General features: G+C 33.8%; 1 protein-coding gene across 1 annotated transcript in view; it reads right to left on the reverse strand.

Moving 5' to 3' along the window:
- LOC124975746 (protocadherin-15-like) overlaps window positions 1–27,591 on the reverse strand; it is a gene marked incomplete at both ends in the record, with an annotated part of 92,155 nt that overhangs the window by 39,321 nt on the left and 25,243 nt on the right. The window contains 2 exons of the mRNA XM_047538314.1: window positions 15,502–15,611; window positions 20,646–20,839. Coding sequence (XP_047394270.1) covers window positions 15,502–15,611; window positions 20,646–20,839 — 304 coding nt within the window. The remainder of the gene's footprint in view (window positions 1–15,501; window positions 15,612–20,645; window positions 20,840–27,591) is intronic.

The following is a 27,591-nucleotide window of genomic DNA, read 5'->3' on the forward strand; positions in this document are numbered from 1 at the left end:
ATTGCTCTAGTGATCATACTTCTCTGTCTCAGATTTATCAGTTGAACTAGAGTATTGACTGGACTGTTTTTTGTTGTGGGAAATGTCCTGTGCATTTAGGATGTTTAGCACATCTCTGGCCTTTACCCACTGGTTTTCAGTAGGACCTATTCCTTATTTATGACAAACAAAAATTACTATAGATTTTGCTAGATGTCTCCAGGGGTCCAGAATAACCCCTGGCTGAGATCCACTGCTTTAAATCAATTTCAAAATTCATCATCTGGCCCCTAATCCAATTTAAAAAAATAATTTATATATATATATCACACAAAGTTCTTGAAATTGACTCTTGAAATCTGAGCCATAAGTTCCCTGTAGTCAGAGTTTTGTAACCAACCATTTGCTACTCATTTCAAAACACATTCACTACTTTCTATAGTCCTTCCCTGCTCTGTCTAGTTTTCTCTAGGTTGATAGAGTCAAAAATTCTATTTAATGTCTAATGTATCATTTCCCAAGTCTCTCAAAATGTTTCCATTATAGGTCACAAATCCTTACATTGCAGAATATTTCAGGTAAAAAACAAAACAAAACAAAACAAAACTTTCCATTTAAAATAAGAAATGAGTATTTACAGTTAATCTAAACTCAGGAGAATGGAGAATATGAAACCCAGGGTTACAGGTCAGCTACAGTTCAAGAAGTTACATGTAAGTCTGGAACCTGTAAAGAGGAGGGTGCCAGTGCTTATTAAGTATTAGGCTGAATTTTTCTTTAATCCCTGGAAAAAGTTTTGCGTTTCACTATTTTAAAATAATTTTAGCTTGCTAGGAAGCAGAACAAAGCTGAAAACCTTTCCTCATACCCCAAATCCTGATGTCAGATTTTACTTGTGATTTTAGCATATTTTGTGCTGCTCAAAGCAGTTTTAGGGACTGCCACTTACCAGGGAGAGAAATCATTTCAGGGAAATTAGGCTCTTGTAATAGCTAAGAGCTGGTCATGTTCTGGGATTTCTCCAAATTCAAATTCAAACATTTTAGCAATCATAATGGGTATTTATATAAGAATGTACAGATAGAGTGAACTTTACAGTTGGAGAGATAAATTTCATTATATTTCTTGTGTAGAGTCAGAAACTGAACTGCTGAGGATGTTTTGTGTGCTCTAGATCAAACAATAATAAATTCAGCAGGCTGAAGCATTCATTTCGAGTCTTCTCACTTTCCAACACCTCATTCTTTTCTGAGACAGCAAAACATGCATGCTCACTGTCCCCACTTTGATAGTCTTTGTGGCTTAGAAAGGGTAGATATGCTTTGAGGAATCTTTATCTGCCATGAAGAAAGGCTAACAGAGACTCTCTCTCATTCACATGCACTAGAGGCACACATTTTTAAGAGGCCTAGTGTTCCATCAATATTCTCGCATCTTAGTTCAGAAAAAGATAGCAATACATTGTTGTAAATTTGTTCTTTTAGTTCTAAATAGGCTCGAGATTTTTCAAATTATTGTTTTGGACTTTCAAGGAAGTATTTATTATATTTCATCACTTAAGTATCTATTCTTTCAGAAAACTCTATTCTTTCATTTCTTTTACTTCATCTTGAAGCTGCATAACCCCAAATAGCTCATTTCAGAATTAAGAAGGAACAAGATGGTTGTTAGCATCTCTATATTCTTATTTTCAAGACTTCTTCAAAGTCTACATAGAGCTAAGCATAAGGGCAGGAAAAAAAGTCAGAGATCAATAGCATGTTTGAAAGTTAATTTCAGCTTTCCTTGAAATCAGATCAAACTGAAAGTCAACAGACCTTTATTGATTATATAGTACATGGTTCCAGAATTGTTCTAGTCACTGAAGATACACTAGAAAATAAAATAGAGACTCTGACTAGGTGCAGCAAATGGGAAAAATAGATAAAAGCAGTGGGAGTGTTGCAAAATAGTGAGATTGTGGAAATATCCTAGGACCAACCAGATTTGTTGATCAATTAGAAATGAGAGGGAGCTATGGGAAAGAAGTTCATAGATGACTTGAAAGGCTCCAGTCAGAGAATCTGGAATGGTGAAGTTGCCATTTACTGAATAAGAGGAAATGCAGGATGATCATTTGTTTTCTGGGGAGAAGGAAAGTGAGTATCAGTGTTAAGTATGGGATACATTAATTTTGAGATGCCAAGATAATATTATGAGTCTTATCCCATTGTCCTCTTTTAAGGAAAGGAATGATTCCTTTATATATTGAAAATGTTGATTGTTGAGAGACTTCAACTGTCAGTTGTACCCAGAGAATGCCTCATTGGAAAAAAATCACTTTGCCCAAGGTCAAAATGCTTTATGAAGAAACCTACATCTACTGAATCACTGACGTGGATATACAAAGGGCCTGTCTCCTTGTCCTAACCTTATAACTCTGAAGAGTAATCTCAAACCTAGAGTTTTCCATGGACTCAGCTGAAGGTGTCACAGTTTCAGAGGTATCAATCTGTAGATGACCAACTTCATTGCTCTGAGTCCAAGTGAGGGAGAATATCGTGGTGGAAATCATGGTGGAGGATCACTGCTCCACTCATGGCATCCAGGAAGCAGACAGAGAAAGGTGGGAGGGGCCACAGGGAAGATTAACCCTTCCAAGGCACATCCCCAGTGATTCACCTCCTTCAACCACAACCCACCTCACTAGCATTGCCACCAGTTAGTCCATTTGAACTAGGATAAACTAATTAAGTTACAGCTCTCACAATCCAATCATCTCACCTCTGAACATTCCTGTATTGACACAGGGACTTTTGGGGGACACCTCATATCTAAACCACAACATATCCAAATACTCCTTCATTTGAAGGGGTTTCTACTCCACAGCCTTCAAATGAACCTTTATCTTGAGGTCTGCTTCTCTGGAAAAACAACCCAAAACATGTGGTTATTTAACATTCGCAGGGAATTACTGATATTATATTTGGACATGAGTCTCAAGTTTTAGGATGAGAGCTAAACTGGAGTTATGACTTAGCAGTCATGGGTATATAACAATTTGAACCCATTAAATCAGATTAAATAAATTCAGGAGTGAATTTATGTAAGAAAGAAGAGATTACAGAATTGAGTCTAGGGGCTTTTCAACTTGTAAATGTCAAGGAAATGAGGAAGAATTATCAAAAAAAAAAGATTATGCTAAGGAATACAGAGAGAATATGAGAAAATTCAAAGAAATTTTGATGTTTTGGAAGTTAACTAAATAACATTTTGTCACATCTTGCTGATAGTACACTAAGAAGAAGAACTGGCTTAGGAATGATGAATGGCCTTGAGATCACAAAGGAAAGAATTTTGATAAATAAATGTGACTGAAAGCCTGGTTACACTAGGGTCAAGAGAGAATACTAGGAGGGAGAAACACCAATGCTTTCTCCAAACATTTGAGAGGTATATTTGAGATGTTACCACATCAAGATGAAGCATGGAATTGGGTAAAGGGCTGGATGGGTTCATGAGATCAAGGAAGATTTTGTCATTAGTCAATATTAATTGCAAGGTATCATAGCAGATTTGAATCCATGTGTAAATGAACAAGAATTTTTTGTGATGCAGAAGGAAAAGGGCACTTCTGGAACAGCAGACTTGAATGGACTACAGTAACATGGATAGAATCTAGCAGAGTGTGATCAGGGTCAGCACTAAGGGCCCAGAATTACCAGATGCCACAATTTTCAATTTACACTGGTCCTCACAAATTAGGTTGCCAGTCTGTTAATGTAGTCCAGTGTCATTTCCCAAATTGGTTATTATGATTCATGATGAGACAAGAAATTAGTCATATTTAGAAAAACTAAGTGATTTGATAGCAATTTATTGTCTATTGATCATAATATTCTAATAGCAAAAAGGGGAGGGCTTTCATTTTTATGTCTTTTTATCCCATTTTTCCTAGCAATTCAATTAAATGCATCCTTTATCAGAGAGGCTTTGAGAAGCACTAATCTAGTATGCAAATGAAGGGAATAATTTAGATAAGAACACAATGCTGATCTTTAATTACAGAAGTAAAAGCAAACATGTACAAAACAGGTGCAGAGATTGAGAGATGCAGTGGAGTAAGTCTGTAAAAGTCTTTACTTAAGTGTGGGAAGAAAATACAGAGTAGGAGAAATACTAAATATATAGTTTTTCTCTTTTCCATCAAATTTCTGCCTCTGAGCTGAAAACAAACCACAAACTATCATCTATGTCCAACTGTCAAATGAGTCACAAGATCTCTGTTCTCTGCTCAGTGGTATCAGAAACTAGGATTTTGTTTTATTATTTTTGGTTCCTTAATCATTTTCAAAATGAATGTGAGAATGTGGCTTTACTTCTATACCTCATTTTCTAAGCTACCAATCCTTTCTGGCTGAAAAATAAATTGATTTTCACCTATTTCCAATTACTTTAAACAGACCAAACCTAGGATTTGCTTTTCCTTTCCTTAATCTCCTTGACTCTTCTCTGACTTCATGCCTATGAGCACATTGTTGTCTGTGGAAGATTTACATAGTGCTAAGTTATTCTTTGGGAAGAGGAAGATACATATATGAATAGACAGTACACCAAATAGGCTTCCTCACTCTTGATGGTTTCATACGTCTAGAGATGAAAAATTATCCTTAGATAATATACTTGTCATAGTATCAAGGGGATCAAAAATTTGGGGGAAATTTGAATTTATATAACATATTCTTCAAACAAAAAATAAAGATCATTATGAACGTGATACAATTTTTGCAAGAAATGGATGTTTGACATTTTGAGTCCTTTCTCTAACCCCCATTCTCTTCCTTATATCTATCTATCCACCCATTAAGCTTGCATACAAAATACAAATTGTAACCAATGTTAGTGTTCACTGTATTTCAACTGCCTTCTGTACACATGACATTATGCATTTAAAAAGACAACATTAATGATGAAAGAACCATCTGAAATCTAATGCAAAAAAAGATGAGAAAATGAACATTCCCTCTTGTGAACTCGAAACAAATAGTAAAATTGAGGAAACTTCTGTTCTATTTCTCACACTTAAAATAATCAGGAGTGAAATCTAAATAGTATAAATCATACATAACATAATTAAAGGAAAGTGGCCATCTTTTAGTATGACCTGCAATATTCAGCTATACAACACATTAAGGAAAATAGAATGCTCAAAGGAAAACTTCTTTGATTAAAGAAAGGCAAATCCCCAAATAAAATATCCAAAGTGATCCTCATAATATAAATTATATTGTAAATTCTATGGTGCGAGCGCTGTGATTCATGTACACTGTGCCTGCACCAGCTGCAAAACACTCATGAATCATAAACTCCTGTATCATCTCCAGGGCAAAAATTCATCCTATTTTATAACCAATATTCATCATAAAAAGCAAGTGAAAAAAAATAAAGAGTTGAAAGAAATCCTAAAACTTCTAGAACACTTCAAAGCTGTCAGAAAAACAAATTAGCACCTAGGACAGGACCTGTCAGTGCAGAGGGGCATGCTATAAGAAGCTTGCGTTAATTCAAACTCTTTGGAAAAGGATCAATTTTGTAGTGAGATCAAGGCAGCAAAAATTTTCCTTCAGGAACAAAAAATAATAATTCCTTGAGATTTAGGTTAAATTACAACTTTTTGAAAATATTTAAAACATGAGAAAAATAAATGAAAAGAAAATGCATACTACAAACTAACAAAACATTTTACACTTAAACCAAAATAATGCATGCTTATCCCTCTGGTAACTAGGGGTGACAACATTCAACTTCTTGGTCTGCTTCTCACTGTTTTCTATTTTCTCCTGCTATTTGTCTCTCAGCAATTTTACATGTTATTGCTGTTTCTAACAAGGAGAAACCACAAAAAGGAAAAAGGATCAAACTGTCAGTCTGTCAGCTCACACATAGATGGAACCAGAACGTTAAAGCAGTGGCTAAAATGATTTTTCTAGTGTCAAATGGACATCATCTGGATCATATTCTTCTTAACTGCTGTGATGAATCATGAAGCAAACACAGGACACTAAAATCAAGGCTGATTAAACAGATGGTAGAAAGAAAAATAATGACTAACTGTCTCAAAAGATCTACTCTGCTATTGAAGGGATTGTCAGCTAGTCCAAGTAAAGCTTAAGAGACTAGGCAAACCTCAGTCATTAAGAAAGGCAACATAGAATAGCATCTAGCACAGAGATAGTAGGACCAGACAGCTTGCTTTGAAATCCAATCTCTGCGACTGGTTTCTCTTTGAAATTGGAAAGGTTGCTTCATGCCTTTCTTGGGACTATTATCCCATTCTTTTGTGTATACCCAAAGGATTTAAAAACATCATACTACAGTGACACAGCCACGTCAATGTTTATAACAGCACAATTCACAATAGCTTAACTATGGAGCCAACCTAGGTGGCTTTCGGGAGATGAATGGATGAAGAAAATGCGATATATGTACACAGTGTGTTGGGACTAATGACCCGTTAACTAACTCAGGCTGACTCCTTACTCCCTGGCAGGTGAGCAAGATCAAGGCCTCAAAGGCGATTTCAAAAGTTAATGACGATAAATCGGACCACTGTCAGGGATTAGTTAACAACAGTTTCGCGAATGTGATCGGCTCATGCTTGCCATATAGTCCTATGGGACTCTCTCCTGCGTGAACATCCCCATCCCCCAACCCCCCACCTTGCTGACCTTTAAGTTGATTGGTTCCTGCCTAGCCTCCACCCTACATAAAAGCTTGTGACTTCCTCAATATACAAGTTTTTGTTGTGACTGGTCTCCCTGACCCACCTGATTGTTCTCCGCCCAGAGGGCTGGGTGCTGGCGGTTAGTCAGCCCTACCTTTCCCGGTCTGACCTTGTCGGGGAGTGCTCCCTTCCCTTGTCACTGGTCAAGAAGAGCAAGGGGGCTTAAGAACCCAACAACAGTGGAGTTTTACTCAGTCATAAAGAATGACTTTATGCAATTTATTGGTAAATGAATGAATCTGGAGACTATCATGCTAACTGAATAAGGCATTCCCCAAAAGCCAAAGGTCAAATGTTTTCTCTGATATGTGGAATATAACCCACAATAAGGGATGGGAGAAGGGAAGAATAGAAGTTCAGTGGATTAGAGAAAGAGGAATGGGAAAAGGAAAGACAGTGGAATGAATATGACATAACTTACCTATGTACATGTCTGAATATACTACAGGGAATACCACCATCATGTACATCCACAAGAAATTAATTTAAAAAAACACTATGGGTAATAGAAGACTCAGAGACAAATCCACATAAATACAGTTATTTCATACTAGACAAAGGCATCAAAAACTTTCATTGGAGAAAAGAGCCTCTTCAACAATGGTGCTGGGAAAACTGGAAATCCATATGTAACAAAATGAAATTACACAAATGTCTCTCACCCTGCCAAAAAATCAACCTAAAGTGTATCAAAGACTTAGGTACTAGAACAGAGGCCCTGCACCTAAGAGAAGAAAAAGTGTGCCCAAATCTTCACCCTGACAGTTTAGGAACTGACTTCCTTAACAAGACTCTTGAAGCACAAGAAGTTAAATCAAGAATCAATAAATGGGATGGATTCAAACTAAAAAGCTTCTTCTCAGCAAAGGAAGCAATAATGTGAAGAGAGCCTACAAAACAGGAGAAAATTTTTCCCACATGCACTTCAAATACAGCATTAATATCCAGGATATATAAGAACTCGAAAAACTTAACTCCAAAAAAAACCAACTAACCCAATCAATAAATGGGCTAAGGAACTGAACAGACACTTCACAGAAGAAATACAATCGATCAACAAATATATGAAAAAATGTTCAAGATCTCTAGCAATTAGAGAAATGCAAATCAAAAGTACTCAAATCATCTCACTCCAATCAGAATGGCAATTATCAAAAAATACAAGCACAATAAATGTTAGTGAGGACATAGGAAAAAAGGTACACTCATACATTGCTGGTAGGATTGCAAGTTGGTTCAACCACTGTGGAAAACAGTATGGAGATTCTTCAGAAAACTTGGAATGGAACTGCCATTTGACCCAGCTATCCCACTTCTGGGTTTATACCAAAGGACTTAAAATCGCATACTACAGAAACACAGCCACATCAATGTTTATAGTACCTCAATTCATAATAACTAAACTATGGAACCAATTTAGGTGCCCTTTGATAGACAAATGGATAAAGAAACTGTGGTTTATATGCATAATGCAATATTACTCAGTCTTAAATAAGAATGAAATTATGGCATTTGCAGGTAAATGGATGGAGCTGAATATCATGCTAAGCAAAATAAGCTAATCCCCAAAAAACCAAAGGACAAAAGTTTTCTCTGATATGCGGATACTAATTCACAATAAGTGGGTGGTTAAGGAAGAATAGAAGTACTTTGGATTTGGCAGAGGGGAGGGAAGAGTTTGGAGAGGGTGTAGGGGTCAGAAGGATAGTAGAATGACTCAGATATTACCCTATATTCATATGTGACTACACAACTGGTGTAATTCCACATCATGTACAAACAGAAGAATGAGAAGTTTTACCTCATATATGTGTGATGTGTCAAAAAGCATTCTACTGTCATGTACAACTAATTAGAACAAAAATCCCCACTATGGGTAAATGGCAGGAAGATTAATAGAAGGGAACAGGGGGTGGGAAAGGGCGGCAAAGGAAGACTGGGGACTAAATTAGAACAAGATATATTCCATGATTTTATAATTATGTCAAAATGGATTCTACTGTTATATATAACTAAAAATAAACAATAAAGAAAAGGTAAGCACCACATGCTCAGTGTAGTACCTGGTAACAGTAGTAGTCAACTAAAATTAGATTTTTACTGTCATTATTGATTTTTTAGCCATCGGTACCTTTGGCTTCCAAAGTGTCATTTTGTTCTCTAAATTACAAGCGATAATTCCTTCTTAATGGAAGCCTTAGAAATCGTAAAGGAAAAAATTACTTTTTGTAATATATCTATGCACTCATAATTTTTAACATTTCAATTTCTTACCCATCAGCCTAAGTGCCTAGCATTTTTTGGCTCACTTTTAAAATCCCAATCTTATATAAATAACAAAATAAAAGGGTAATTTTTTCCTCTTTGAAAATAAAAACAACAATAATTTCCATTAATAAATCTCTTTTTAACTTTTTCATTTCAAGCATTATGAAGTTTACACATTATCTAATATAATCTCTTCCCTGCCACAAAGACAACAACCTGCCGGTATTTCCTACGCTTTTAAAATTCTGACTTCTCTTACATATCAAGGGATGTTAGCTCCTACAATTTTTTAAATAAAATTTTCTAAACATATAAGCTTGGTAGCTGATTTTGCTTCTGTTTTTAGCTAACTGATGTGAGACTCATGTTTAACACAGTTGAATGATACCTTAATTCAATTTAACATAATAAATTAGTGCCAAGTGTTAGGAATATATTTTTATATTTTCCTCTATTAGAGATGGCCTTATACTGTATATAAACATAGTAGACATTTTGGTTATAATTCTTTTAGTGCTGCGCAATTGTATAGTGAGGAGGTCTTCAAACTTTTCTATAAAATGTTCGAGGTAAACATTTTGGGCTTTGAGGGATACGCATGGAGTCTACAAATCATTCTTTAATTTTTGTTGGCTTGTTTCATGTTTTATTTATGTAAATGTTTTAATAAACCTCTAAAATGTAAAAAAAAAATAAATAAATGAAATGCTTAGCTTTTCGACTACTTTGCCCATGGACTGAGGTGGTCATGCTATGCTACATTATATCTGTTCTTTGTTTTCATTTTAAAATATGTAAAGTAAAATATTGTTTTCATTGCCACTTAGTTTCAGAAATAAGCCTATGAATTGATGTAAATAGAGAAGTAGTAGCAAAAATGTAAAAGCCACAATAAGAACACTCAACATCAAGGAATAATTACTAGCTCTTATTTTCCTTCTACTTCCAATCCTTCATCCCTAAAGGAACATATTGTGTGCAGAGAGTAGTGTACTTTTACTCTTTCCCCCTCATATGCATTTGTTACCCCCTTCGAAAATTGTAGTAGAAAATTTCTTTTGCTTAACCTCACCAACAATAGGTAACAGGATCCTGTGAGTCAACATCATGTTCAGTAACATTTGTTCTTTTTCATCTAGCATATGCTCACTGCTGATCACTGTATACTTTGACTATTTGTAGAAATATGAAGAAACTGACTGGGCATGGTGGTGCATGCCTATAATACCAGCAGCTTGGAAGGCTGAGGCAGGAAGATCACGAGTTCAAAGACAGTCTCAGCAACTTAGCGAGACCCTGTCTCTAAGTAAAATATAAAAATAGGAGATGGGGATGTGGCTCAGTGGTTGAGTGTCCCTGAATTCAATTCCTACAACAAATACTAAAACATAAATAAATGCATATGAAAAAACTAAGAATTTCATTGTAAATAAGCCATCTCAAGAACAATGTCAAGGCCTCAAGAATAACATTCTTTATAACTTTTCACATGTTCTACAGGAAAGTCCAAGGTTGGAATGTATTGGGGTAGAGTTAATTATCTTAATTGCCAAACATACAGAGCACTATCATCATACAATTTCTTAAATCTTTTTTTTTTTTCCTGTCTTAGTTTTCATTGTAAATATAAACGTTCAGGTCTTCATTATTTTATATGCAGTTTGAATACAGAATCACAATTCCTGAAGAATATACTGAATGTTTAATTTTTCCCAGGATACTGTGTTTATCTCCATTTCCAAAGCACAGTTGATTTCCTCGCTGATCTTTCAATTTAAATCTATAAATGATGTTTAGTAAAACTCTCTCATTTATTCATATGATAGCTACATTTTTATTATTCCCCTCTTTATTTTAAAACTAATTTTGTTTCTAGGAATTTAGATCTAGGATGGTGCAATTTTCTCATTTACATTTCTGTCTTTTTTTCCCTTCGCTTTCTCTCTGGTGCTGGCACACATTTTGTAAAGCAATTGCCTGTACTGAGTTGCTCTAGAATTTGTGTGAAAGAACAATTAAACAAACTCAACAATTAATGGGCTTAAACCCAAGTAGTCATTTCAGATTTACTGGTAATTTATGAAATTCTGATGCATTTTTCAGCAAATGCCTCAGGTCTTATATCTTGATGTATAACCTCCCTTCTTCATGTGCTGCATCCCTTTAATTTTTATTTACACTTAGAAACCAAAATCTGAGAATGATGGGCCAAGGCAGAATCCATCTTACCTATGGTTTTAAGCAAGATCTTCTAGGGGGCAATTCATGCTCTGCTGTCAACTGCCTACCTCACCTTGGTATCTACCTCTTGCCAAGTTTCTCCAACTATTGTAGCTGCACCTACTCAAGTTTATCAGTCATTCAATGAGAGAAATGGAAGTTACTTTCTCTTTTTTAATGAAAACTTCTCTTGGATTTTCTTCTCTTAGTTTCAGATAGGCTCTCTACAAATACTATACTACCAAAAATTCACCCTCACTTATTTCTAGATAAAATTCTCTAAGACCATTTGAGCTCTCTCCTACCTGAATTTATAGGAAGTATTGTACTGAGAAAAAGGTACTGTGTGAGGAAAGAGCTGAGAATTTAATATTTTCATCAACCATGCTTTATCTAGGTTATAATCTATATCCTATTTTATAACCTGTAATAAAGGAAAAGAGTCCATTTATATTTATATTAAGTGCTTTTTTTTTTTTTTTTGAGACCATGTCACACTTTAGTGTATTTTACCATTATTTAAAACCATAAATTCAACTGCTGGAAAGAGATATAATGCAATCCAAAGACAGGCTTAAGAATGAACTTTATTATTTTTCTATAGCTTAACCCTAAATAATAGTATGTAGTGGGTAGATTCATGATTTAGGAGTCAAAGAGGAAAACAAAACTATTCTGGCTAATAAACTTTGCTGTTTCTGAGTATTAGTTTCTTCATGTTCTAGATAATAGATAAAATCTGTCTGCTTATTAGGGTCAGGGTCATGACTAAATGAAATAATGTATTATACAAATATTAAAGGTCATAACTTATTTTTAGCATGCTAATGTGGCCAGCTTTCAGTAATATATCACAACTTGTAAGTGAAAACTTGGAAATAGAATAAAATAAATGATTAAGACATATTATAATAGAGAAAACAAGGAATTTGAGCCAAGAAAACTTGTTAAAAACTCTGTTATCAAACTCTACTAAATCAACTGAATTTTTAAAAAATTTATACTTTTGTTTGCAATGAGAATATTTTCCTAGAAATAAGCAGCTCCATCATACTGAAGGAAGTGAAAATGATTCAAGAAAAAAAAAAAAAAAAGAACTAGAATGGAGAATGGATACATGATAGATATGTACTAAAATGAATAAATCTTTCAGTAATAAATCACTGAGATTTTGAGTTTGGGTGTGTGTGTGGATAATAAAACCTAGTTAATCTTAGGGAAACAATAAGTAAAGAATTTAAGGTAAGGAACTTAGTGTCTGACTCAGTGTTAAGTACCCCATGAAGTGGCTAGCTATTTATATTTTGAGGATGATGATGATGACACAGGGAAATTTTATGTCTAAAAAAGAGGATTATGCTAATGGAGTTTGGGTGAGTGGAACAGAATGTGAACTATGTGTAGAAGTAATTGGGAGAGAAACAATGGTTCTTGTTAGGAATACAAGAGATATGTATTTGAATATAATACATAATATTCCTTGGCAGCATTGCCTCATATTTATTGTGATTAAAATAGATAAAAACTTTAGAGAGACCAAGAGGAAGGATTCTGTCATTGATACATTTTATTGACTTAAATGATTTAAGAAATTAGGTTCATATCCGAAAAATTGGTGAATCAGTTCAAGAGTGGATTTGTTGCATTTGCCAATTCCTGTGACATAAAAAATGCCCACTATGGGAAATGTCAAGCTAACAGATAAGAAGAGATGCACAAGACTAGCTTCCATGACTGTGGGGCTCTAGCACAAGGTTTCACTGTCAGTTCTGAAATATATGCAATTATGCTTATGAGCAATATTTGAAAAGCTCTAGAAGAAAAACAAATCCCAGCTAACACTTGCCATGGTCAATAAGAGAGGTCTGAGAGGGCACAGGTTTGGTTAGTATTTTCCTCTGCTGAATGTCATCAGTTTAATAACCATCAACACAGTACTAACACAAAGAGGAAAATTGCAGCCTGCCAAACAACTTTTGGACTGAATAAAAGAAAGGTTCTTAAATTCGGGTGGGGAGAGAAACAGGGACTGTTATCTGAAAAAGAAATCATGTTGATCTCAGTCAAAACAAGTTTATTTTGGAGTCAGCCCAGTGCTGTCTTATATATTTCCATCTTTCTAAACTGAGCATTGAGTCAGCAAAGTGGTACCACACCTGAGAAACTGATGAGGTTAGAGGGGCGACAGGCAACCAGAGAGCCTCTAACACATCCTCGTATTAGAAGTCTTTGGAAGAGTAATTTGATGGGAGTTTTTTCTACTTTTAGGTCACTAGTTTAAATTCAGTCTCAGTTGATCATGAACAAAAGTGGGTGGTTGGTGGCCAATGAAAAGTATCTTCATGGTGTCACACTCTTTCTTTCTAATAGTGACTGCCAATGCAATTGGCACCCTTTCTTTTGCTTCTACCAGCAACACAAAAGGTGAATAGAAATGTCATTGTAAGTATTTTTTCAGCCTTTGTACCTGAGAAATCTGAGTTATGAAATGGTCAACTCTTTTTCATCTTTAACTCACAGCTAGCACTATTCTCCTATATGCTTCCTAGATCTTTCTGGGATTTATTGAATAAAACCTGGGCCACCTTCTGAGCAAAATTATGGCTTACCTCATAGAAAGTCAAATTATATAAAGGAACATTGTTACAGAGGATTTAAAGGTAAAACTTATAATTTCTTGACAAGAATCTTGCAAATCTAAGATTTATTTTATTTTCCTTTTGATTCAATAAATGAATCCTCATGAATATAAAGAAACAAATTTTCATTATTTTATTACATTCATGTTTCTTAATATTAAGTTTTCCAATTTTATGTCATTGTAATAATTTTACCAGCTGGTTTTTCCATCCTAAAGAAGTAGTATTTTTTTTTCTTTCTTTAAATTCACCCAATGAATTCTCCAAATTTCCTAATTACCAATATTTCTATCTTTATGCAATTTTGCTTACCTTATGTTCTAATAGTAAATAGATAATAAAACAAACTCTAATCATTTGCAGAAGAGCAACAAAATAAATATTTGAGGAGAGCCACAGAGAAGTACCTGGTAAAGTCAATCAAATTTTGGCAACCATGGGTAACCAGTGAAATATAATGAAAGGGAACCTGTTTTAGAAGTGCAAAAAACTCAGTCCATTGACCATAAGCATCAATTATTTTTTATGAAGTTAATTTTCCACATCTGGAATATAGGCTGGTATATTTCCTTATTCTTACATTCTTTTCAATACTATGGAAAAATTCTATGGAATAATCTTCACTGATATGTAATCAGGATTGGAATGAGTACGTGCCAGTATTCAAATGGATTTGAGCAAGATGCAACTGCACCTTATGTCACTTCCTAGATTGATACTAGGATTTTTCTGCTTTCATTACTTTAAAATCTCTCCTAATCTTAAGGGCCAGCTCCCTAAATTCTCATATCTGCAAATCCTTCCGTTTCCATGCAACACCAGGAAAAGATGAACTCTGTCCTCTGAATACCCAATGGTAAAACAATATGTCATGCTATGGTTCTTATGATTTTTGCAGCAAATGACAGTTTTTGACATCATATATAGCAAAAACCAGAGCTGCATATTCAAAGATACATCCTTAACTGGTCAAGTGTGATTTGGTCAGGAATACAAAAATAGTAAAAACCAAGATATCATCATGGTAGTAACTCATATGCCCATGAATTTTGAACTGCAAATAGAAACCTCAGCTAAGCATACCCTTCTTTATCTAAATGAATACACCAAAGAACAGTAATTATAGGACTAGCCTGCAGCCTTAGAATAGAGTTTCCTTTAGAGTCAGAATGCCGATCATTGACCTTTGAATCTAAGGTTATTTCCCCATACAACGTTGTAGCAAAAATAAATCCAGCTGGACAAAGGCACACAACACCAAAAATAATAGTCAGCTGCAGACACTTCAGTTGCAGAGTGCAAAATATTCAAGTGCATGTTTCCAATCCCTTCATTTTCTCCCGTAATGATTGCAGCTAATCCCTGCCAGTCAAACATTAGTTCTTCAATTGTGGCAATCAATAGAATAGATGAGCTGTGCAAACCCTCCATTCATATTATGCTTGCTTTCCTTTCTAGATGGAATTTTCATTCACTAGAATATAAGCAGGCATGCAATCCACCCTCCCAAACCCTGATGAACAAATATAAACTCATTAGTCTTCGGGCTTGTCACTTTAGAAGGTGTGTGTGAGTGTGTGTGCATGTGTGTGTGTGGTGTCAAACATACCTATAGATTTAATAAAACAGCACCAATCCTCATGGCTTCGCTGATTTCAAGGCTATACATCAGCTGTAGGAAGTGGAGAGGGCTTTGATTATTTGGAGGAAGCACTTCAATGTACACTGTGCAGATGGAGTGCCTGCAGAGAAGGAGAAGTGAACAGGATGTTTAAAAATCTACATAGCATTTAAAGATAAACTGAACCTTTTACCATTTGATGGGCTTACAGGTCAAAAAAATTTCAAACTTTGTAGAAAATAGTAAAATAAGCTTGAAAGGATGGGAAAATAAAAGCTACCTCTGAAACATAACACTTCAAACACTTCTATGAAATTATCTTAGTAAAAAGGAAAGGAATTGTTTCAGTACTTGTTTTTTATTCATTTAGATAAGAGTATAAATTAAAAAGTAATAGCTACATAATAAAGCTAATTAATTAACATGCTTTGACTTTTGACTTTATTTTTGAATGCTTTTTTTTTTCTTTTTTTTATTGTATACAAATGGGATACATGTTGTTTCTCTATTTGTACATAGAGTCAAGGCATACCATTTGTGTAATCATACGTTTACATAGGGCAATGATGTTTATTTTTTTCCCTTCCCCCCCACTCCTCCCACCCCTCTTTTCCCTCTATACAGTCCTTCTTTCCTTCATTCTCACCGCTCTCCTTATCCCTAACCCTAAGCCTAACCCTAAACCTAATGCTAACCCCTCCCACCCCCCATTATATGTCCTCATCCGCTTATCAGCGAGATCATTCGTCCTTTAGTTTTTTGAGATTGGCTTATCTCACTTAGCATGATATTCTCCAATTTCATCCATTTGCCTACAAATGCCATAATTTTATCATTCTTCATTGCGGAGTAATATTCCATTGTATATATATGCCACAGTTTCTTTATCCATTCATCAACTGAAGGGTTGAATGCTTTTTTAATAGGAAAAAGCATTCTATAAACATCTGGTAACAGGAGCTGTCCTTAGGGCTCTCTTCCTATTAAACCAGCAGAGAGAGTATTGATTAAAAGAACACACAAAAACAAATTATAGATTGTGTTTATTAGTTCTGTAGCTGATACAAGTGACTTAATACAAGTATATATCAAGTCAAGATCATAAATTAATTCTCATGTAAAACAGTTGAAAACAAAACTAAATGGGTTTTACTGTCTTTTTAAAAGAGTATAATATGAAAAACTAAAAAATTTGATTTAATTAATGCCTTTCTTGACAAATAATTTTCTTGAATAATAAGAAAATACTTTATTATTATAAGCATAAAAGAATTAACACTGACAGAAACATTTTTGACTTCTTGAACTCTGATTTTTTTTTCATAGTGAAAGTTGAAGAAGCAAGATATTCAAGGTTTTTAAAGAAACACTGGCTAAGATATAAATGAGACTTGTGTGAATTTATAAAATGGTAGTCCTCCACCTTGAACTATATATATATTTTATGCAAACATACCAACATTACCTGAAATTTATGTTTTAACATTATTTTAACAAAATCATGATTTTTAGTTTAAAACATAACAGTTATCATTTCTGTTTGAGGGCTACAATTTTCTTGAAGTAGGACCAAAGTCTTTATTAAGTGCTCAATTGAAAGATATGGTCACCAAAAATATTTTTCTCAGATTAAGTCATTCTACTTTTTGAAAAACTTTTCAGTGAAACACAGATCTTGAGCACTGAGATTTGGTTTTATATCTTGTCACCTTGTAATATGCTGGAATCTAAGTTGTTTCTGAGCATATCCTCAGTAGATAGATAGCCATAGAATATCAAGCATCTCTGTAAAGTTAAGTGACTTCAGATCATTTTATTCTTCCATTTATTAAAATAGTGTCACAAAGTAAATTCATTTCAAATTTTAGACTTTTGTAATCAATTAAGGTACCTATATTCATTATTGCCTCTGAGTTAACACTTTGCTATTAAACTCTGCTAATAAAATTAATAAAATTTTAATTATTTAATATATGAATGTATGAATTAATAAAAATAGTTGTACTTACATATACACATGACATAATTTAAAATGTTAATATATTTAGCCTTTAAGTGCAGTGTTTAAAATAAATTAAAATAAATGAATGTTGTTTATAAACTTATATTCATCTGAAAGTAAAATAATAGAAATTTACAAAATCTAATGTACATTACAGACACTCCCACTTCTGATATTGTGAGAACAACAGAATTTCATTTGAAGGTAGAACTAATATCTCCCAGGTGGTGACTGGAACTCAATAGCAGCACCAGGATGTATATTTTCCTTGATATTACCTTGAGAATCTTGGCTTAAGTGTATTATTTATCAGGTCATTTAGTGATTTTATGTCTTTTCCTTTTTCCTAACTGTACCTTCTCTATGCCATATGTTCTGTAACATTGGACAGATTATTCTCTATGTGTACTATGTCTTACAACACTATGGTTAGTAACTGTAGATGAGTGATATTGAGGCCAGGATTTGTGCTCAGACATTTGCAGATTACACTTTTGGTGCTGCCACTGTGTGATCTCGGGCAGAAGACAGAGAGGCTTTTGTCCAATGTGACTGTCTCCTTCACCGACACTTAATTGTTCCTTTATTTTCTACTTTCTAAAATAATTTAGATGCTATATTTGCTAATTATGTTATTTTCCTTTTTGGACTTTGATTTTAGAGTTTTGGAAAAAAATTTCATTTCAAGGTCTTACATTTTCATTTTCAACATCCTGGCAATTTCCCCCTTCAATGTGTTTAAATAAGCACTATCTTGAGGGTTATTTGCTTTTCAAAATAATAACTTGTTTTTATCACTGATGTCAACAGAGTGTCAGAGTTTAGCTTTCCTAACTTGAATTCCAAAAGTATTAACAATATAATGATAACACGAATGCTGTAATAAATAGTAGTAATTCAACAGTCTCACTTAAACTCATAATTAAACAGAGTAGTCACTAAGTAAATTAATATTTTTTGTAACCATTTTATATTTAAGTTTTATATCCATTTCTAAATGTAAAGAAGTGGACATTCATATAACCAAATTTTATTTTTATATAACTGGTTTGATATAGGTTAATCTCCATTTCCAAAAATGAAAACCATTATACTCTATTCTTTCATATTTGGTATTATAGGTCAAATTAGAACAAAAGAGACAATGTATTTCTCATATAATCTTATGATTTTGAAAGACTTTACATCATTTAATTTGGGTAGCTGGTTTCATAAAAAGGTTATTTAAAAATCAGAAATAATAAGTGACTGAATTAAGGTAACAAAGTTAGTTAGCAAAAACAGAGAGACTAAAAAAAGCAAGACTTCAGCATTCAGACTTTGTCCTTTCATCTCACAAGAAAAATTTAAGAAACACATTAGAGAATTTTTACTTATCTGATGTGTGTGAATATAAAACATTCTTGGTTTGTAACAAACCATCGTATTTATGTTATACAATGACATAAATTATATCAAGTCTTGGGTTCAGACTATGAAGTCACCATTTTTAATTATTTATACCAGGAATGAAACTTTACCAAAAGCAAATATTTTAAGAATAAAATAAAACATGAATAAAGGGGAGGTGAAAAGATAGACCTAAGTTGCTTTAACTTTGGAAATGATATAAATGAAAGAGATAAAAAGTCAAACTTTTGTCATGTTGCAGTACTAATCAGTAATGAGAGAATATTGCTGGCATTTAGAGGATTGTACAATATACGCTGTAATTTTCTATTAAATATATCAACATGTGCTATAATGTTGATCTGCAAATCAGTGAGGAAATGAATTATGCAATATATTGTGTTGAGACAGCAGGATAGTTGACTGAAAAAAATGGTGGCATCAATGCCTCCTACTGTAAACTAGAATAATTCACAAATGCAACAAAGGTTTAAACTTACATGAACAATTGAAATCCACAAAAGCAGTACTAGAAAATATAGGCTAATTGTAAATTGGGCTAAACATACCAATGGAAAAACAAACAAAATTTATGAACCCAGAATACACAGCAAATGTAATAGAATTGGCTCTTAAACAGGAAATATACTCAAGGCCACTCATAATCACATGGATAAAAATAGATACTATAATTTACCCATTGAATTGGCATAATATGAATAACAATGTTTAATAATAAATGCTTAATAACAACTAGGGAAATCGTATAGAATATCATTCTTAGGTTTTGTAGTTGGAATTTTAAACTACACATTTTATAGTTGGCAACATAGCAATTATCAAGAAAATTTACAATTGCAAGCACTCATCTGTCTCACCATTGAGAATTTATTTATATTCTTGTACATATTCATCAAAGTGTTACATGTTCAATTTATTTCTCTATTGTCAGTATAAAAGAATGAAACTTGAAAATCCATTGAAAGTTGCCTTCTTAAACAGAATCACACATATACAAAAAAACAGTAAATAGCTGTGAAAAAAATTTTAGGAAGTAATTCAAGATTCATATGAAAAACACAAACCAAAAAATGATAAATTGTGAAAGAGAAATATCCCAACAAAGTGTAAGATTGTAGTCATATACATTCATATTTTTTGAAATGTCTATTGAAAATTTGGAAATAATTCATTATTAAGATGTAACTCAAATGGGGAATTGAAAAGAGTTGTATTATTAAAATTTTAAAATTCTGTGTGTGTGTGTGTGTGTGTGTGTAAGTAGGTCTGTAGTATGTACACCTGAACACTATATATATATGTTTATATATATTCATATATATTGTTTTACATTTAAATTTTAATAATTACTCACTGAAAGGTGGTTTCAAAATCTTGACACATTACATGCTTCTGACATATCTGTGACTCTTTTTGAAGAAGAGTCTTCCACTGTCAGCCTTGTTTTGACTAATATATTGGAAACATGCCTCTGATATTTTCCAGTTCTTCTCCAGAACAGAGACTTTCATGCTTCTTCATATGTGAACTCATAATTATTTTGTGGTTTAACCTTGACTTTAATGTCCTCTTCCCAAAATTTAACCAAATAAGAATACGCAGTTTCCAAGAATGCATTTACTCTGCTTTTCTGTTCTAATTTAGATGTTTACAGGATAAAAGTATGCTTGCTGATCCTCTTAAATTTAATTATGGGGCTAAACGTGAGCAACAAAAGACTGCCTTGGTTCTCATATAAATTACCTTCTCTCTGCAGGAGGAGCATTTTCCGATGCTTGGACCATGAGCGCATAAGTCCTCCCAACTATCAGTTCCACCCCCAGAGCGATGGTGATAAGCCCTGTTGTTTTATTGATGATGAAGTCTCCCTGAGCCCCAACCAGGATCTCATACGTGATCTCCCCGTTTGACCCTTCATCTGTGTCGACTGCAGTGAGCTGGAATTGAAAATCACAACATAAATCCTCTTGGGATTCAACTTTCCACCACTGTGTCATTTTTTTTTTTTTTTTTTTCTCTCGCAAATCACAAGGAGCTTGTTTTTAAAGACAAAACATAAGTGAAGAAACTTTTCTTGGCATATATGCTCTTGTTTTGTTGATTTGAAGTTACTGTATTCTGTTAGGATACTGAAAAAGGTCACAGTGGCAAAGAGGTTTTTCTTCTCTTGTGAGAGTGATGAACGAAAACATTTGAATCTTGAAGACTATCTTTTTGTTAAATAAATAAAACAGAGGAAACCCCTAACATAAATTCTAATATCCTGTAGAAAAGGATATTCTTGTGCAGGATAACTGCATGATAATGCAGGATAACTGCATGAGTCAGGCATTCTGGAACAGTCATTAGAAACTATGAGTTCCTGAGGCCAGATATTCTCGGTTAATGGCTTGAACTATGCTCAGTTCTCATAGAGCCATGGATGGCTTCCCGCAGTCTATCATAGGATTTTGGATAGAGCTTTAGATGCTAATTTTGCAACTAATTTATGGTGAGGATTTTATTCAATTACAACTCAATGACTCTGACTGATGCCAGTGAAGTGGAGGTATATGAAGCTCATTTCTAATTGGTGGGGGTGTCTTCCTTCTAAATTAAAAGCGTTTGGACTCATTTACATAGAGAAGATGAATTGCTTCCAATTCTCAGATGAAAATAATATTAAACATGTTTTTAATTGTTTTATTTCAATGACATTTATTTTTCATGACATATCACAGTTCCTTTCATGAAGTTTAATTTTATCCTCCCACAATACCTTCTTAATATTCTAAAATGTGCATATTCCCGATGCCTCCCGTTATCTCTCACCGTTTGAAAAAATAAAAAAAACAACCCTGATTTGTCCCTACTCCCTTTTTATTTCCAGCTGTAGTTTTTCTGTCTTCAGCTGTTATTTCCTGGTTCTGAGAAATAATAAATAGAGTTTTGTGTGAAAGAATGAATGACATAGAGAAAGTTGAATCAAAATGAACAAAACATTTCATCTCTAGTCTTAAACACAAGGATAGAATTAAAGTCATAGTTCATATTGAAATAGTACCAAGACCATATAGTATAAGAATGTGAACATGGTATTTAACATGAATAAACATATTTTCACTAGAAATAAGTATGGCTTAGCTGAGAATGAGTGTGTTGATCATTTGATGTTTTTGCTTCCTGGGTATCCTAGACCCTTACTTCCAGTAAAAACCTCCCATTTTACATTGGGATGCCATTCATCACATCACTTTCACAAGGACTGATCCAGCTCCAGTGATGGGAGTGAGACTTGGGCCCCGACTCACTAATGTTCCTGCTGCTCTTCTTGTCTTCAGGTACCTAACTAAGACAAAGTTTCTCACGAAATGAAACCATTCCAGGAAATAGGAAGAATAGCATTGATAACATGGTTTTCAATTATTCTGGAAGTCAAATTTACTATTGAACTTCCTTGATGTATGAATCAGAATTTAATTTAAAAAGTTAATTTAACTTGAACCTATGTCACTTCAACCACAAGAATACTATATTTTGTAGAAAAATGATTTAATGATTGTTTATTCTTATTTTCTTTTTTGACTATTTGTGTAGGAATATTATGATTTGAGATCTTGGTATGTAGTGCCATGTGATCACTTATGTGTTATAAACCATCTGTTATGATTTTGATTTGGGATTCCCCCAACAAAACCCATGGACCAAAAGCTTGGTCCTCAATGCAGCAAGGTTCACAGGTGGGGCTTTCAGCAATAATCAGATCAAGAGGGCTCTGATCTCACAGATGAATTAATCCACTGCTAGCAGAATGGACTACCAGGAAGTGGGACCTAGTTTGAGTAAGTAGGTCAATGCAGGCATGCCCTATTAATATTTGCCTTCTCCCTTATCCCTTCCTCTCTTTCTCTCTCCTTCCTGGGTGCCATGAGCTGAGGTACTCTCCTCAGTCATGTTCTTCCACCATGATGTTTCTGCCTTGGAGACAGTCTGCCATGGAAAGAATCCTCTGAACTATGAGTCAAAATAAACTTTTCCTCCACTAAGTGGTTCTTGTCAGGTAGTAGCAAAGCTGACTGACATGCCCTCTTCAATAAATGTATAATTATTTATATAAAATGGGCAAAGATTTTACTATGAAAGCAGTAGTGTAGCTTTTGTATAAAAATCATAATGATGACTGTAATCTCAGTGGGAGATTGGGAGGCTGAGGCAGGAAGATTGCAAGTTCAAAGTCAGCCTCAGCAAAAGCAAGGCACTAAGCAACTCAGTGAGACCCTGTTTCTAAATAAAATACAAAATAGGCTTAGGTAGGTGGCTCAGTGGCCAAGTGCCCCTGAGTTCAATCCCCAAAACCCACCTACCAAAAATCATAATGAACTATTAAATGAATGATAATAAAGTGATAAACGTTTTCTATGTACCATTTTTCTGTACCATTTTCTCTGTTTGAATTCTAAATTAAAGACATACATATTTTAAAATGTGACTTTTTTAAAAGTATACAATTTTTAAAACATGTTTTCAATATCTCTTTATTATTCAGGATGACTGAATCAGAAAGGCAAAAAGAAAAATTAGAGGCACTTGAGTAGTATTTGATATATTTAGAAGAAGATAAGACAATGAATGCTCAAGTTTGGCTTATTTTACAATGAAGTTGAATAAGCAAAGTGCACTTTGAATTGATCGTATGCTACAGCATGTAAATCCGAGTTTAAAAAAGCCTGAAAAACATTGCAATCTTTCCAAAGAAAGAGTTATAGAAGTAAACTACAGAGACCACTTGGTATTAATGCCAGATATCATAATTCAGATAAAAATACGTAGAAAAACATTTACTTAAAAATAATTAATGCCACCTACAGTGTTCCCAGGCAACATGGTGGAATAAAGTATAAGTTAAAATTGGTAAATAATACTGGACTTTTAATACATGGTGTTTTGCAACTTACTGCCAGATGAGAGAGATTTTTAATAATAAACAAAGAAATCCATATTGACATGTTGTGACAAGTACAATTAAAAAATGAGCCTAAGGAACCATGAATGAGTGATCAGATAGCTATGAAAGCATTTCTGGCATGTTTATGTTTATGTTAAGATAGAATGTGAAAGATGAGATGATTGAAGAGAATGGTTTAAGAGCATTTCATGGAAAAGGGAAGGGCATATGTGAATGAAGTACAGTCCTGTGCAGAGTAAGGACGTTTTGATCAACAACAGACTAGAAAGACAGTGGTGGTTTCATGAGATTATAATGGAGCCGAAAAATTCCTATCACCCAGTGAAGTTGTGGGCATTATAACTTTGAAATGCAATGCATTACTCATATGTTAGGGGTGGTGCTGTGGTAAATAATGCTCTGCACTAAAAGTATAGCATATACTATTTATTGCCCTTAGTTCCTAACACTTGATAATGGTAATAAGTGACTGCTACTGGTTTGTGTTTATTTTATATGCTATACTTTTCATAATTGTTTTAGAATGTACTTTATCTACTTGTAAAAACATTTACTGCAAAAGAGTATGTCACTGTGTGCCAGTAGCAGCTTCAAATGTCTTGTTTATGTTTTCTCTTGATTCTACATTGAGTGACGGACATTTCGGTTTGATTATGTATACTCTTTAAGTTTGCCCACTGATGAAATCATCTAATGAAGCATTTCGCAAAACTATTCCTGTTGTTAAGCAATACAAGGTTCTGCTAAAACATTTTCAGGGAGGTTGAACATGATGAATTGGAGAAAGAGTAGCAAGCAATGAAGTTACTGAGATCAGTGGAGGCAAGCTTGTGCTAAGAAAGTTTAGAAAACACTGCAGCAGAGTTTAAAAATCAAAGAATTAACTTATAACTTACATTTGATACTTATGTATGGTTGTCTCTGCAGTTTCTTTTCCTTTTCTGATTTTTCTGTTTGTGTATGTGTGTATGTATGAGTGTTTGTGTGCGTATGTATTTATGGAGGGCAAAAAAACTGAAAGAGAGTGATATGATTTTAGATAAAAAGACTGTAAGAGAAAAACATTGAGATAGAGGTCAATTATTATTATGATGATTATTATTGTTATCATTATTGTTATTTGAGATAGGGTCTTGCTAAGTTGCTTAGGGCCTTGCTAAATTGCTGAAGCTGGCTTTGAACTTTCAATTCTGCTGCCTCAGCCTCCTGAACAGCTGGGATTACAGGCATGCATCACCACACTCAGCTAGGTCAAATATTTTTAATGGTTCTTATATATTATGAAAATCATGGTTGAATTCTACTGGTCTCCAAAATATGGACCAAAACATTTCACACTTGATTTAGATGATAAAATAGATGTGGAGACAGAAAAATCTTGGTCAACAGCATAAATAATAAAATCAAACACTAAAGAATAGAAGCCATATTGTGATATAAATAGGGTACATTCATACCATAATTATCTGATGGTATGGGAAGGGATTTTCTGATTCATATAGACACAAATTTGGAATTTTTAATGACAAAACTCTTCTGTTTTAGAAACCACATACTCTAAATATTTGTTGACTAAATTGGACAGTGTTAGAATATCAGGTTAGGGATTTGTGTTCTACCTTCCAGTGCATTTCACCTAGAGAATTTAAAGGGGAGAGACAGTAGATCTGGAGTAGGGGTTTCCTGAAGGCATAGTCATTGAGGAGACACTGCTCTTCCCAGAATCTCAGATCTTGTCTGGCCTTTGTTGATTCAATTTTCAGGAACAGTAGGAAAAAAAAATTATATTGTGTTTCTATGCATTGACTTCCATCTGCTTCCAAATAAGTCATTCTGCTTCCTGTTATTTTGTATTTTGCATTTACTAAGGTTTTTTTTTTGTTTTTGTTTTTGTTTTTTTTCCTGTTTGGCTATTTGTAAAAGTATAAGAAAAATAATTCTTCAAGGTTTGTGTAATAGGTAGTAGAATTGCTTTTACATTGAAAAATATGTAACATTTAAATTTTCTCAAATAGCATCACTTTATTTTAATTTAACAGAGCAAGCATTAGTACATGAACATGCTATTGTTTTATGATTTTATTAGATATATGTTTTTGCCTAATATAAAATTTAGTCATAAAATGAAAACACTTGCATTGTAGTTATGCAGAAACTCTATAACTTATAATTAAAACATGAAAATACTAAGTTAGAATGAGAAAAAAGAAACAGCATTTCCCCCTATGAATAAATATATTTATTTTTTGCTTTCTTGTTTTCATCTACTTCATCATAGAACAGCCTAATTTCCAAATTCAAAATTCTGTTCCTTCCTTTATACTACACATCTTGTCCCACCACTACATCCTCACTAAAATCCACTTTTACAGTGGCAAAGAGAAGCATATTGGAGACAGAACTTTGCCAATGGTGATTTGGGTATATCACATAAACATTAGTTAAAATCACTGGTTGCCATTAAGCTAAGCGAAAGCAGAAATTGCTTATCAAAAACCCAGGCTGAAGACTGAAAATAAGAATCAATACAAAAACTGTGCTGAGACATTAGGAGTTGAACAGTGAAAGAAGACAGAGTAAGCAAAGGAAGTCCAGAATTGTTATGTAAAAAATTCCTTGGGGTCAGAATTCAAAACCCAGAGTAACTATAATGTCCAATTTAAACAAACAAAAAAATAAATCCTGAATATTGTTAAGGAACAGATTACTCTGATGCCTGTTAAAATGATGAGGAGAAGTTCATTCAGGACTACTCAGGTCTAAAACAACTTAGCAGAACCCTTGCTAAAGACTGGGAAGGGTTATCGGATAACAAGATTGACTTGTTCAGTTACTGAGGATGGGAGATTCTCTTTGAAATGACGGGATTCTTGCTAAAACTGGGCTAGACAGGCAGAAGACAGAAAATGTTCACTTGTAAAAGAATATCAGAGGAGCTTAAGTGGTTTGGGCAAGAAGAGAGTCTCTGTTAAGATCTAAGAATTCAAATATTCCAAATAGTATAAACACAAAAATGTTCACACCTTGAGACTTATCATAGTCACGTTTGGAAAGACAAAGAGAATATTCTGAGAGCATCTTGAATAAAGGTGAATTTTATAAGCGGAAACAGTATATGATTTGGATCCAAGTCCTTACCACAAACAAGGTGGACTAGGAGGCATAGGCATAACATATTCACAGTTCAGCAGAAAAAAACAAACCCAACCAACATCCCTTGTCAACCAGTATACTATATCCAGTAAAACTATCCTTTGAATAGAGGAAAAATGAAGACAAAAGATATTTGTAATATATCATATAAATAAAATACAGGAGAGGATCACATAATAATTTTATTTAAAAAAAAAAAAACAGAAAAATCAGTAACAAAACCCAATATTCAATTTTGTGATAAAAATTCACAGCCAGCTAGGAATAGAAGGGAACTTTTTCAACATTATAAAAAGCATCTATGAGCAGGTTTACAGCTAGCATTACACTTAACTGAAAGACTGAGTACTTTTTCTCTAAGATCAGGAATAAGAAAAGGATGCTCTCATCAGCTTTATTCAACATTATACTGGATGTCCTAGTCAGAACAATGAAAGTCATAGAGGAACAAATGAAAGGCACAAAACTGAAAGGAACAAGAGAGTCTATCATCCTTTACAGAAGTGCATGATCATCTATGAAAAATACTAAGAAATCTATAAGAAATTGTAGGAACTATTAATAAGATTAACCCAAATCTATTTTATTCTA

This window comes from Sciurus carolinensis, unplaced genomic scaffold (genome assembly GCF_902686445.1).
Source record: "Sciurus carolinensis unplaced genomic scaffold, mSciCar1.2, whole genome shotgun sequence".
NCBI lineage: Eukaryota > Metazoa > Chordata > Mammalia > Rodentia > Sciuridae > Sciurus > Sciurus carolinensis.